The sequence below is a fragment of the Trichosurus vulpecula genome, chromosome 1 (assembly GCF_011100635.1).
Source record: "Trichosurus vulpecula isolate mTriVul1 chromosome 1, mTriVul1.pri, whole genome shotgun sequence".
Lineage (NCBI taxonomy): Eukaryota > Metazoa > Chordata > Mammalia > Diprotodontia > Phalangeridae > Trichosurus > Trichosurus vulpecula.
The window spans coordinates 419008976-419024569 of NC_050573.1; the positions used below are offsets into that span (position 1 = coordinate 419008976).

A 15594-nucleotide genomic window follows, 5' to 3' on the forward strand; every position below is an offset into this window, starting at 1 on the left:
AAAGGCAAATTCAAACCCAAAAACAATAATCACAACATGCCTTCTGTCTTGTGACTACAGTCTTGACCTTAAATCAGTTTCTTTCTCAAGTCAGTGAAAAATACTAGATACATTCCTTTCAAACCCACAGCTCTTCACTTCCTCAGTCTCTGCACCTTCATACAAAGGCTTAAATGTAATGTCATTTAATGTATTTAAGAGGAAAATCTGGAAGAAGAAAAAAAAGGGAACAGCAACAAGGCAAGAGTTGATACACAGGGACAGACTAGAAAAGGGCAGGCCTGAGGGATTTTGCTACAAAAAAACATTAAGTGATTTTCCTGTAAATTGGCATGTGAGAAAAGCTATTTGTGGCTCCAAGGGACAGCTGAGGAGCTTCACACATTGCCCCTCCCAAGAGGCTATTTTGGCCTCATCACACTCCCAATTACTGAATAAGGTAGTAGTCAAAACTCACAGGACACTTTGAAGGGCCTGCCTCACTTAAACCCGGTTTTGTTTTGTTATGGGGGGAGGGGAGTTTGAATTACTAGCTCCATACTCCTACATAAAGGAGAAGTTCTAAGATGGTGTTTTTATGAACACTTTTTAGAAGTTTTAGAACTTTTTTTTAAAGAACTTTTGAGGGTAAATATTTTTCCCCATTCTCAGTTCAAGTTCCTAATTAAAATGTTTCTTTACACCAAAACAAGCACAATATTTTAAAACCGAAAGTTTTTTAAAAAAATTTTAATTTCTAAAGGCCCAGTGCTAAATCTTAGTAGAAATCTTTACCATTAAAAATTCCTCGTAAATTAATCCTTAAATCTTCTCATCTAGGCAGCTTGGAAAATTTAAGTAATATTACAAAAAAAAATTTGATAGTAATGTTTCTTTATAGGAAACACCAGTGTCCAGTGAGTACACCCATATAAATATTTTGTTAATCACTGAACTTAATAATTATAAGATTTGTCCTATGAGAATCAAGTTACATTTTTTTCTAGTTATAAATGGCTACAATAAACATGACTCATCACAAGAAAATAACTTAAAGCATTTACATTTTCTTGATTTAAAGTTTCAAATCATTTGTAAGCTAAAAGGTACTTCCTATGATTTTGATTACCCCCTTTTCTCCTTCTCCTCCTTCCCCAATTCTGCCTTCCTTTTCTCTGGAAAGACAAAATGACAATCAAACAAGTATAAGGAAGACGGAGCTATTATGTGCTTGCTCCCCTTAGTCAAGTAATACCATTCCATGGAGTTAATTATGCTGGTATCCACTTGCCCAAGTAAATATCTTATAGCAATCTTGTAGCAATTTTCAGTGATTTTATATAGCAAGAAGAAGCTTCATCATTTGAACAGAAGACACTTGAAACATGTTTTTGGTAGCAAACAACCTTCAAGAAGACCAACACTGTGGGAAGATTACCCAGTTTCTTGAATACATACAGCCTCCTCCACTCATTTTCAAAATATCACTAAAGATAGGAACAGGAAAGATACCCTCCCCCACCTCAATTTCACTTTGAAGTTAAGTCAATTGACAATGTAAAATCCTTAAAGTCAAACGGGCACAGGGACCATATTCACCATTTGTCCATGACGGAGAAGGAATGTTACAGCACCAAAATATTCACAAATTGTCTTAAAAGGGATACTTTCTGTGGTAGAGAAAATCAACAGGCTGATCTTATTAGGCTCCCCACTACAGGATCCAGTTAGTTACTGGCTAGTAGGCAATATGATACAATAGAAAAAGTACCAGTTGAAGTCACAAGACAGATAAGTCCCAGCTCTGACACTTAATAGTGTGTCCCGAGGGGTTCCATATACTGAGCCTCTGTTTCCTCAGCTATACTACTACTTAAAATAAATACTGTAGCTGTGTGAGGAAAGAATTTTACAAACAATAAAGTGCTAATAAATGTGAAAAGCCCATTTTGCGGTTGGTTTTGTTTTTTTTTTTGTCCAAATACACACCTGATACACTTTTACTCACAGAGCACAAAAGAAGGCTGTATTTCAAATCCTTCAGTGTTAAGGAAAAGCAACAGAAGAGACAGGAAATAAAGGACATTAATTTACAGAGATAGAATTTAGCAAATGAGACAACCGAATCATCTTGTTTCAAAAGCAAGACACGCCCCATTTGCCATAGGGTGTAACTAGGTAACCTCATCAGAGGCATTCTATAACATGCCCTAATACTAATGACTTGTTTAACACTAAAGACTCTTTTTAAGCAGTTGATTTCATGAGCAGATGTTTTCCCAATGAGTCAGTTGAGAAAACCAGAGCAAAAGGGAAAACCACATCAGAATTCGGTGAAAACAGCTCATGTGAAACTAAATGAGTTACAATTTTGATTGTCGGCAATATATTTCATTACTAAATGACTTTTTCTCCTACATAATCTGCTTTTAAATGTCAAAATATTTAAACCATCTCCATTCATAGATCTAATACAATATAGTGTGTACTCACATTTCAATTTTTTAAAAGTACTTAATTTTTGATTGAACATTCACTCTGAACTCATCCAGTTTTAAAAGGATATCAGTAATTATAGCAAATCATTAATCTTGAAAATTCAATTTCGGGCAGAACCCACAGAACAGTAGAGGGAAGCAGGGCTCCAGCCCAGGACAGCCTGGATGGTCTCTGGGTGAGGTCTATTCCACACGGAGCTCAGAGCTGGGAACGGAGTGGAGCAGAGCCCAGCCTGAGCGGCATGGACCATCCAGACCAGAAGCCGGGCGGAGGGGGCCCTAGAGCCCTGAGTATGTGAGCTGCGGCAGTTACCAGACCCCTCAACCCACAAACACCAAACACTGCGGAGAAGGTTAGTGGGAAAAGCTGCAGGACTGGAAGGAGTTCGCAGTTCGGCTTCCAGCCCCGGGGGCAGCGGAGGTGGGGCAGCTACAGCTGTTGTTACTTCCGGCTCCGGGCCCACCTGGTGGGAGGAATTAAGTGGCAGATCAGAGCAGGAGTGCAACAGCCTGCTGAAGATCTAAGCCCAGTATGGACTGGGGGTTCTTGGGGAAGGAGTAGTGCGGGTCTGACAGAGCTGGCACCTCCCCCCCAAACGTGGAACATAGAACTCGTTAGTCTACAAGCAGTCATACCCCACTGAAAAACTCAAGGGTCAAGTTAGTTGGTTGGGAATATGGCCAGGCAGCGAAAACGCGCCCAGATTCAGTCTCAGACTTTGGATTCTTTCTTTGGTGACAAAGAAGACCAAAACATACAGCCAAAGTCATAGAGCCTACAACCAAAGCCTCCAAGAAAAACATGAACTGGCCCCAGGCCATAGAAGAACTCAAAAAGGAGTTGGAAAAGCAAGTTAGAGAAGTAGAGGAAAAATTGGGAAGAGAAATGAGAAGGATGCGAGAACACCATGAAAAACAAGTCAATGACTTGCTAAAGGAGACCCAAAAAAATACTGAAAAATACACGGAAGAAAACAACACCTTAAAAAACAGACTAACTCAAATGGCAAAAAGAGCTCCAAAAAGCCAATGAGGAGAAGAATGCCTTGAAAGGCAGAATTAGCCAAATGGAAAAGGAGGTCCAAAAGACCACTGAAGAAAAACTACCTTAAAAATTAGATTGGAGCAAGTGGAAGCTAGTGACTTGATGAGAAATTAGGATATTCTAAAACAGAACCAAAGGAATGAAAAAATGGAAGACAATGTGAAATATCTCCTTGGAAAAACCACTGACCTGGAAAATAGATCCAGGAGAGATAATTTAAAAATTATTGGACTACCTGAAAGCCATGATCAAAAAAAGAGCCTAGATACCATCTTTCAAGAAATTATCAAGGAGAACTGCCCTGATATTCTAGAGCCACAGGGCAAAATAGAAATTGAAAGAATCCATGGATCGCCTCCTCAAATAGATCCCAAAAAGAAATCTCCTAGGACTATTGTCACCAAATTCCAGAGCTCCCAGATCAAGGAGAAAATACTGCAAGCAGCCAGAAAGAAACAATTTGAGTATTGTGGAAACCCAATCAGAATAACCCAAGATCTGGCAGCTTCTACATCAAGAGATCGAAGGGCTTGGAATGCGATATTCCGGAGGTCAATGGAGCTAGGATTAAAACCAAGAATCACCTACCCAGCAAAACTGAGTATCATGTTCCAAGGCAAAATATGGATTTTCAGTAAAATAGAGGACTTTCAAGCTTTCTCAGTGAAAAGACCAGAACTGAATAGAAAATTTGACTTTCAAACACAAGAATCAAGAGAAGCATGAAAAGGTAATCAAGAAACGGAAATTGCAAGGGACTTACTAAAGTTGAACTGTTTTGTTTACATTCCTACATGGAAAGATGATGAGTATGATTCATGAGACCTCAGTATTAGGGTAGTTGAAGGGAATATGCATATATATGTATATATATATATGTTTATGTATATATATAAGTGAATGTGTATGTATGTATATATCTATGTGTGTATGTATGTGTATATATATGTGTGTGTTTATATGTATATATATGTATATGTATGTATGTATATATGTATATATATATGTAAAAGAGAGAGAGCAGATACAGGGTGAGTTGAAGAGAAGATATCTAAAAGAAATAAAATGAAATTAAGGGATGAGAGAGCAACATACTGAGAGAGGGAGATAGGGAGAGATAGAATGGGGTGGATTATCTCGCATAAAGGTGGCAAGAGGAAGCAGTTCTGTGGGAGGAGGGGAGAGGGCAGGTGAGGGGGGAACAAGTGAACCTTGCTCTCATCAGATTTGGCCTGAGGGGGATTACCATACATACTCAGTTGGGTATCTTACCCCACAGGAAAGAAGAGGGAGGAAGATAAAAAAAAATAAAAGGGGGGGATGATGGAGGGGAGGGCAGATGGGGGTGGAGGTAATCAAAACAAACACTTTGGAAAGGGGACAGGGTCAAGGGAGAAAATTCAATAAAGCGGGATGGGTTGGGAAGGAGCAAAATGTAGTTAGCCTTTCACAACATGAGTATTGTGGAAGGGTTATACATAATGATACATGTGTGGCCTAGGTTGAATTGCTCAACTTCTTAGGGAGGGTGGGTGGGAAGGAAAGAGGGGAGAGAATTTGGAACTCAAAGTTTTAAAATCAGATGTTCAAAAACAAAAAAAGTTTTTGCATGCAACTAAAAAATAAGATACACAGGCAATGGGGTGTAGAAATTTATCTTGCCCTACAAGAAAGGAAGGGCAAAGGGGATGAGAGGGGAGGGGGGTGATAGAGGGGAGGGCTGACTGGGGAACAGGGCAACCAGAATATAAGCCATCTTGGAGTGGGGGGGGAGGGTAGAAATGGGGAGAAAATTTGTAATTCAAACTGTTGTGAAAATCAATGCTGAAAACCAAATATGTTAAATAAATAAATTTAAATTAAAAAAATGAATATATATGAAAATGAAAGATATCAATAAAAAAGTTAGAATTGAAAAAATAAAAGAAAAAAGAAAATTCAATTTCAAGGTGTTCCAAGTAACATTTGCTTTTCTGATACCTACATAGGGTAAAGATACTTTCTGAAGAGAGTTAATGCTTGATCACCATACTAGTTCTACTACTGGAAAAGAGAAGAAAAATAGCTTTACCTTAAAATGAACAAAAAAAATCAAACCTTAGTATTCTTTTAATTCATTCAATAAAGAAAAAGAAAACAATCCATTTCAACAAATTCAAAAAAAATCAAACCATATTCTTTCTACTATAGATAAGTTTTCATTATATTTCAAATTTTTACTTTTTACATGGTGGGGGGAGGGGAACAATGACAAGAGGAGGAAAAAAATGAAAGAGGAGTAGAAAGTTACAAAAAAGTTAAGAGAGTCTAAGCATCACCTTTTCTTGTTATCACCTTCTTATTCTTTTTTTTTATTTTAGAGGGGGGAAGGCAGGGCAATTGGGGTTAAGTGACTTGCCCAAGATCACACAGCTAGTAACTGTGTCAAGTGTATGAGGCCAGATTTGAACTCAGGTCCTCCCAAATCCAGGGCCAGTGCTCTACTCGTTGCACCACCTAGCTGCCCCTTGTTATCACATTCTTAAACACTTCCCATCAGTGATGTGCTCCTCTCTACTACAGAAAGTAGAAACTAATAGATGTTTTATGAACAACATGCAGAATACTTCTCTTCACATCTATTCAGAAAACAAACAAAAAATTTACATATCTACTTTCCTTCTTCCTTAGTATGCTTAAGGTATAATGTAGCAAAGAATCGATAATTTTCCCAAACATTATCATACTCCAAATTTATTCAAAAATCATTTCTAGATACACAAATATCTAAATGATATCTCCTATATAATTTCCTACTCCGGGGCTCCCTATTTCTTCCTATAGCATTTTAAAAAGGATGATAAATTTTGGAAGAATTTACTCCACAGAGCCAAGAATAAGAGAATTTTGTGAACAACTAAGGACAGGAAACAATATTCTTTGAAATGTGAATTATCACCCAACAAGTGATAGAGAGCATTACAAAATGCAAAATGGATAATTTTGATTATGTTAAATTGAAATGTTTTTGTACAAAAAAAGCCAATGCAACAAAAATTAGGAGGGAAGCAGAAAATTGGGAGAAAATCTTTACAACTAGAATCTCTGATAAAGGCCTCATTTCTAAAACATACAGGGAACTGAGCCAAATATATAGGAATACAAGCCATTCCCCAATTGAGAAATGGTCAAAGGATATGAACAGGCAGTTTTCAGAGGAAGAAATTAAAGCTATCTATAGGCATATGAAAAAATGCTCTAAATCACTACTAATTAGAGAAACGCAAATCAAAACAACTCTTAGATACCACATCTCTCCTGTCAGATTGGCTACAATAACAAAACAGGAAAATCATAAATGCTGGAGAGGATGTGGGAAAATGTGGGAAAATTGGAACATTGTTACATTGCTGGTGGAGTTGTGAGATGATCCAGCCATTTTGGAGAGTAATTTGGAACTACGCCCAAAGGGCCATAAAAATGTTCATACCCTTTGACCCAGCAATACCACTTCTAGGGTTGTATCCCAAAGAAATCACACAAGCGGGAAAAGGACCCATATGTACAAAAATATTTATAGCAGCTCCTTTTGTGGTAGCCAAGAATTGGAAATCAAAGGGATGCCCATCAATTGGGGAATGGCTGAACAAGTTGTGGTATATGAAGGTAATGGAATACTATTGTGCCATAAGAAATGGGGATGATATGGACTTCATAACAACCTGGAAAAACCTACACGACATAATGCTGAGTGAGTGGTGCAGAGCCAGGAGAACATTATACACAACCACAGATATATGGATTCTGTGAGGACCAACCCTGACAGACTTCGCTCTTCTCAGCAACACAAGGTACAAAGACAACTCCAAAGGACTCACAATGGAGAATGCTATCTACATCCAGAGAAAGAACTATGAAGTTTGAATGCAGATTGAGGCACACTTCATGCTCGCCTTTTTTTCCCCCTTTTTTTCTTCTCTTTTGTTTTTGTTTTTGGGTTTTGTTTTGTTTTTTTTTTTGGTTCTGTTACTTCTTTCTCATGATTCATTCCATTGGTCATAATTCTTCTCCACAACTTGACTAGTGTATAAATGAATTCAATGCGAAGTTATACGTGGTAGTTATATGAGATTCCATCTTGGGGAGGGAGGCGGGAGGGAGGGGAGAAAATCTGGAACTCAAAATTAAGTAGAACCGTGTGTTGTAAACTAAAAATAAAAATTAAAAAAAATTAAAAAAAAAGAAATGTGAATTATCAGCTACTTGGCATACCTTGCATTTGGTCGGGTCTAAAAAATAAAAGTTGTGTTAAAGCAAAATAAATGTGCTGAATCATATGCTAAAAATAAGAAATGTATAATAGTCAAGCTAAAGATTAAGACATCTTTTGAAACAGATTAAACAGAAAACAGAAAACATTTTCCAAGTTGGGCTGAAGAAGTCACTGCTTTTTTCTTAAAACAATTCACAAAGTATGAATTTTGAATCCAGTCTCTCAAAAAGAAAATCTATCAGAATCACACTTAAGGGAACTTAACCCTGTATCAAATGTTTCAATTATTCAAGTAATATGCCATTTTATATTAGCATAGGAAGAAGCGGCTCAGAAAACTTTAGAGATCTTGCTTTGGAAGGTAAGAAAAGGAAGGAAAAAGACCTATTATCTTTAAATTAATTACAAAAGTTTAATTACAAATGATTACAAGATGTATGGATACTGAACTAGTTAATATTTACTCAATGTCTACAAGGATTACAAGGCAAATGTGGGGGACATAAAGATGAATAAGACACTGTGACCACCCCCTGAGAAACTAGAAGTTTTTCTATCTCCTATCATATTTACACTTTCCCCTTTAGCCTTATGATTATTTTTGTTACTAAAATACTTTATGCAAAAGCATCCATATCACAGAAATAATTTTCATTTGAGGTTAAATTAAAAATATATCAAATGAAGATACATATTCACGAAATCTTTTTTTAGACATTTTAAACATGGCACAATAGACTGGGGACCATATTTCAGGCAATACATCTTATTTAAAATGGGGGGGGGCGGGAGAGAGAAAGAGAGAGAGGGACAGAGCTAGCTTGAGCTCAAACAAAGGACTATGCTATTAAGCCCGCAGGTTCTTATACTGAAAGGATAGTTAATGTCTCTATTAGCAGCCCTAATCCTGAACCCCCAAGGCCTCTAGTACACTAGGCAAGAGTCACACAGAATGGGCTGGTTTAGATGAACTATAACCTGCACCATCCCATCAATGAGATCACAGTTCCATTTGAATGTAATACTGAGCTACCACAGCATGAAAAAAGAGTAAAATGCCAAGACAAAGTCAATGGTGAGGGAAGGTCAAAGCAAACACCTAGACCCTGATAAAGTCTAGGACCCTGAGAGGCCCATCATCAGCCTGGCTACCCCAGCAACAGAACAGACGGATGTGGAATGAGCAGGGATGTGGAAGAAGAATTCTAGCTGTTTCTGCCTCTGTAGTCTTGGCAAGCAATTTCTCCCTCTTTGAAGGTAAACTAATTCACCTGCAAAATGAGATCGTTGGACTAGATGATCTCAAAGTTTACTTTCAGCTCTAAATCTCAGAACAGGCAACAACAACAAAAAAAGAGAGAAAACAGTGAGTCTTTGTTCAATCTTCAATGAGTTAAATGTAGGAATACGGTGGTGGATCCTCCATTAAAAGGAGGACAAGTTCCAGTTACTCAACATGAACGTCAGACCATTCTGCAAACTAGACAGGTGAGGCCTGGGGGGACAGTGGGTCTATTTACATTCTCTCTAGTGAAAGGACTGGGGTATTATGTGTATTCTCAAATTAAAAAGTACTTTCTTCTCAACCCCAGAACACCTTAAAGGTTTTTAGGAGTGGTGTCAAAAAATGCAAATAGAAGCAAGGAGAATTTAAAAACCACATATTAATATTATCTTTGTTCCATTGTATTTTATTTTGCTAAATGCTATCCATTTACATTTTAATCTTGTTTGAGTACAACTCTGGTTCAGGGGGTTGTATTGTTGTTTTTTTCTTTTTAATATATATATTTAATAATCACATCAAAAAAATTCTAGTCTCTTGGCTCTGCCACCAATGTGTTATCTTGAGTATGTCTCCATTTATCAGATCTCCATTCCCTTATCTTTCAGAGGAGGAATCTGGATGAGATGAGGGTTCCTTTCTAGCTCTAACATTCTATAAATCCTTAATTGGCTCTCTGTTGACATATTAAATTGTGAGAGTGGGTATTCTTCTAAATCAATTGCTCAACCACAGCAACTATGGAATTAGACCCCATCCCAATTCCATACCTCCTCCTCCACCACCACCACCACCACATCATCATCATCATCACCATCATCATCATCCCCACCACTACCTATAGACTTAGTTACTTACAGAAGAAATAGGCAGAGTGAACCCCACTGCGTAGAGGAGAGGGGATGGGACGGTACTGTCATGGTACGGATACTTGATGCTGTTGTCACTACAGAAAAAGCCTCTCTGATATGGCTTTATTTTGGCCAAGTTTAGAACAATCAAGGGCAAGGCAGCTGTGGGCGAAGGGAAAAAAAAGACAGACATGGTTAAATTCAATTCTCTTCAAAGGCACACTTCATCAGGTTTGCCCTTTTCTAAGAAAGGGGTACCAGCGCATAACACCTAAGGGTAGTAGTCTCTGGTCAGCAGCTTGTCCATAGCATTCACTCCTCCATATCATCCTCGCCCTCCCAATCTCACAGGAAAAAATTCTCTTAAATTCTCTACTTACTTATAGTCTAGTCATAAAGTAAGCCCATTACAGGAAAGAGCAGAATTGGTACAATAGGACGTTAAGTTATGAAAAACTTGTCATGGAAGCCTTTTGTACCTTATTTGAGGCCCCATGCCTAGAATGAACTACCCTTCCACCAACCCCACCACTTCCATTTCTTACTTTCCAATTCCTGCTCTCCTGAGCTCACCTCAAGCATATCACCTTCTAGAGCTGATCCCTCAGCTGACAGCACCTTCCCCTAAAATCACCTTATATTTGCTTTGTATATATTGTTTTCCCCAAGAGAAAGTAATAAGCTCCTTGAGAGGAGGGACCGTTTCATTCTGTCTTTGTCTTCCCAATAGCTAACATAGTACCTGGCACCCACTGGGCGCCTATATACTTTCAGGGAGAAAAAATTTTTAAGGTTGAAAGAGGGGAGGGAATTAGAATCAAAAGAGCAAAGCTCATAATGAATCATAGCAAAGCAACATGAATCTACTCTGGGTAAAAAAAAAAGAAAATCATGAGTATCTTTCACACACAATCTGAGAATCTCAAGGAGTATGAAGTGAGCAAAATCAGGAAAACAATTTTATACAAAGACAACAACATTATAAATTCAAAACAACTTCAAAAGACTTAGGAACTCAAAGCAATAACCAATCACCCATGTCTCTAGAGGACGTAGGATGATATGTTATCCACCATATGACAGAAAGGCGATGGGCAATAGGTACAGAGACATGGATTTTTGGACATGGCCACTGAGTGGACCACATTTTGCTAAATTCTGCTTATTTATCAGAAGGGGTTTTTTCTCCCTTTCTTTCCCTCTGTTAATGAGGGGTGAAGCAGGAAAAACAGTGATATAAAAAAGGGGGCTACTGTAATACTTAAGAGGTTAAGGAGAAAGTAACAAACAAGATAGTTTTCAAACTGCTCTGCTGTTTATGTGGAAATGCCTTCTTTAAGTGTTTAAATTCAGAATAAAAGAAAAAGGGAACCACTCAAGCAACTTGTTTTCAAAAGTTAACTAATACACCTTTTAGAATAATCCATGTAGGGGCAGCTAGGTGGCGCAGTAAATAAAGCACCAACCTTGGAGTCGGGAGGACCTGAGTTCAAATTAGACCTCAGACACTTAAAACTTACTAGCTTCGTGACCTTGGGCAAGTCACTTAACCCCAATTGCCTTGACTCCCCCCTCAAAAAAAAAAAAGGAATAACATGTAAAGATCAACTATTAGCATAGTTAACATAGGAATATTTTTAAATGGAAAAAAATGTTCAATAATTCAACAAATATTAAGATCCCACTACCCATTCAGACTAGTTAGACAGCTGATGACACCATGGTTAGCACTGGGCCTAGAGTCAGGAAAACCTGAGTTCAAATTAGGCCTCAAACACTTAATAGCTGTGCAACTCTGAGCAAGTCACTTCACCCCTGCCTCAGTTTCCTCAGCTGTAAAATGGAGATTATTGCAGTACCTACCTCCCAGGTCTGCTGTGAGGATAAAAATGAGAATATTCTGACTTCTGGGTCACATGAGCAACAAAATAAAGGATTAGATATTTTCCCCAATTTCCTACAAACTCTGAAACCTCTTCAAAACAGAAATTATACACCAAAAATAAAAATCAATTTCAGCTGTCTCCATGGTCTAAGACACCAAGAAGTGATGCTTATGGACCCTGAGATTATTCAGGACCCCTTCCCCACCTCCCATACTATGGTCACTGAGGCCACACTAACAGACCCAAGGAGCCCAAACAGGCTTACATCCAATTTCCACCCTCCCTGTTTCCAATGCCATCAAACTACAGCCTTGACAGCCAGCCTGGCCACAGCCCTTCAGAGCAAAAGCCTACCAGGAGCTGCAACCCAGAAGCACCACTGCTGCAAAGCTCGCAACTGCTAGTGCCAGGGAAGGGGGGCAGGGAGGAAAGGGGGGGGAGGGACCCACAGTATAGCACTCCACCAAGCCTGAGGGAAGAAACATATCATCCAGCTGAGGCCAATTCTGACCTCTCAAAAGTCATTTGGGGCATAGACCTAGGTGGATGAATAATGAACTGCTCATTGTGGGAGGAGGCTGGGACACATTGAAAATTCAGTATCCAAGGAAACCAGAGGTGAGGGAGTCAAGAAGTGAGAGATAAGAAAAATAAGGAGGAAAATGATTAAAAGATTCCAGGAAGATGAAAACTATATACATATATATACATACATATATTATATACATATATATACATAAATAATTTATTGAATATATTGAATATGAACAGATAAAATAAAAAAAAAACAGTAACAGATGGAAATATGGCTCCCAAATCTAGTAAACAAGTTCACGCTTCTAAAAATAAATACTGCAAAATAAAGGAAAATGATCCAACATTTGATGAAACAAAGGATCTTTTAAAATTCGAAAATAAAGAACTACAACCTGCTATTCCTGAGTGATTTAGAAGAGAAATGAGAATTATAAGAGAAGAATTTGTGACCTGCACAGTAAAAATAAACAGAAGACTTTGAATTTGCAATGCAAAAGCCTCACCAAAGAAACAAGAGAACAGGACAAGGAGTATAGAAGTAAGAGATAGCATTAAATGAAAATATGCTCACTATATAAGCAAAACATGCCTAACTCAGAGATAGGATGCATGGAGATAACCTAAGAACCATGGTTCTCCCAGAAGAACACCCACAGGACAAAAAATCCTGAACACTATAACGAAGGAAATAATAAAAGAGAGCCACCCAGAACTTCTGAACCTAGAAAATAAAATTCCAATTAAAAAAATTCATAGTGCTCCCCCTCCCCCCAAAAAAACTTTAAGATACAGAGTAGTTAAATTTAATAATTTAATTTTGAAACAAGTTCTACAGGACATCAGGGGATATTTGAATAACATAAGCCTATTCCTGCACCCATTAGAAAAAGGAAGGAATGGGATAATGTGTTCCAAAGAGCAAACAAAAGGGCTCAGTATACAGCCCTGAGACCCATCATGCAATTCTGAGCTTAACTACACAGGACAAAAGATGGACATTCAAAAATAAAGTTTGAAACACTTTTGTAAAGAAAACCAGAACTGAAGAGATTATTTGCCTCTCAAAAATGCAAAAGGAGTTAATAAATACAGCAGGCAAGGACAGTAATAACAGCAGAGTGACCCCAGAAAGACTGGTTAGAGACTTCTTTCTAAATGTACACAAGGAGACGGGGTGAAGGCAGAAATCTGGTAGAAGTAACAGTGAAGAGGCAGACAGGGAATATCATGGCTAGAAAATGGCCACAGTCTGCCTACAAGAGAGGGTACATGAAAGGAAGAGGAGAGGAGCAGGGGGAAAGGAGTGATGTGCTGAAGTCAAGAGCTGACAATGAGGAGAAAGTGAGCTATATAGTCTCAGAGATAAGCCTACAAAGGAGTAGGTGATGGGGGGCGGAGGGCGGGGGAGACTCCCCATTGATGAATGCTCCTATGAGTGAAGAGAGAGGTGGTCAGAGCTGGAACCCTGGGAGCATGGAGGAGTCGGAGAGCACAGAAACAGGGAGATTTCCAGGCGATTAGATAAAAAAAAGGTCAACAAGAGATGGCATAGATGAGTGGTGGGCTGCATAATCAGGGACATGGTAGGAGAAGGGATCTACCACAGGGCGGTGTCCTCTCTGACACGGGCAAAAACAGGCACTGTTTTTTAAGTGAAGCACAATGGAAAAGGGAAATCTTTGGGCAAAGGCTTACATGGCAGTGGCAGAAAAGGAAGAAGGGAGAACCTAGAATGGATACCTTGGAAGCTATGATTGCAGGAAGAATACTGAGAAAAGAAAAACCAGATAAATATAGGGGGAGTCAGGGAATGAGGATCTAAAGTAAACAGAAAGAAAAGATATAATGTAGAGAGTGAGAGAAATCTTTTGGGGGGCACAAAAAAAATGAAATTTAGAATCTAAGGAACAGGACCAGCTTATGGGTAGAAAAAGAAGGGGGACTAGCCAATGAGAAGAGAGGATCAGGGTGAAGGGAAGCAAGAGCCAGTAACAACAGGGCCACCTTAAAAAAATATTAAAGTAACTGAAGGAACATAATACTGTGTTTACAGCGGAAGAGAGAACTTGAAACTGAAAAGCTTCTGCACAGACAACATTAATGCATCTAGGATAAGCTGGAAAGTGATCAAATTGAGGGGGCAGGGGAGAAATTCCCAATGGTCTCCAAGATATATAAACAATAAGTTTTCACATATCTGACTCATAGCCATTCCCCCATTAGACAAATGGTGAAATGATCATATATGTACAAACAAATCTCAAAAGAAAAACTGCCAAGTATTCACAACCCCATTTTAAAAAAATGTTCCAAACCACTAATAAAGAGAAATGCAAACCAAAACAACTCTGGGGTTTCACACCTCACACCTTGCAAATTGGCAAAAATGACCAAAAAATGGAAATTGTCAATGTTGGAGGGGTTGTGCAAAGATAGGCACATTAATACATTACTGGTGGAGCTGTGAAATGGTATGACCATTTTGGAAAGCAATTTGGAATTATGCAAAGAAGAGTAGCTAAAATATCCATACTATTTGAACCAGAGACTCCATTACTGAGCTTATACCCGAAAGAAGCCATCGATAAGGAAAAAGCCCCCATGCGTTCCAAAATATTTATTATAAAACTTTTTGTCACAGCTAGAAATTAGAACCAAAGTAGATGCCCATCAATTGGGAAATAATAAATTATGGTACATATATATATACCATGTATATGTAGTATATATACTATATGATATATAGTATATATAATAAATTATGAATGTAATGAAATATCACTGTGCTATAAGAAATAATGTGCGTAATAAAGACAGAAGCATGGAAGGAGCTATATGAACCAATGCAGAGTAAAGTAAGCCAAATCAAACAAACAATATACACAGTAATAACAATGTAAATGGGGGAGGGGGAGGGAGAGACACCAAAAAAAATTAAAGTAAATATAACAAAAAGAAAAAGATGGGAGTTAAAGATAAAAAGACACTCCCAACATACCTCACTTTCATGGAGGTGGGAGGACCACAGGTGTTATTCATTGAACATTGAGACTTTTTCAACATATCAATTGTGCTGACTTTTTTTCTCTCTCCAAAAAAATACTATTTGTCATAGGGAATGGCTCTCTGGGAGGGGGAGGAATACATAAAATACTATGGCAATATAAGAACAAAGACTATTCAGAAATACAAATATAAGTCTTTTAAAGGAGCTAGACAGCATTTGGGCATATTACTGTTACCTAGGATACATCTGCTTGT

General features: G+C 38.2%; 1 protein-coding gene across 2 annotated transcripts in view; it reads right to left on the reverse strand.

Annotated features, from left to right (window-relative positions):
• PLPP1 (phospholipid phosphatase 1) overlaps positions 1-15594 on the reverse strand; it is a 119805-nt gene that overhangs the window by 69262 nt on the left and 34949 nt on the right. The window contains exon 2 of one of the 2 annotated variants that reach the window (XM_036760853.1): positions 9918-10072. The exons of the other annotated variant lie outside the window; for it this stretch is intronic. Coding sequence (XP_036616748.1) covers positions 9918-10072 — 155 coding nt within the window. The remainder of the gene's footprint in view (positions 1-9917; positions 10073-15594) is intronic. 2 annotated transcript variants of the gene reach the window in all.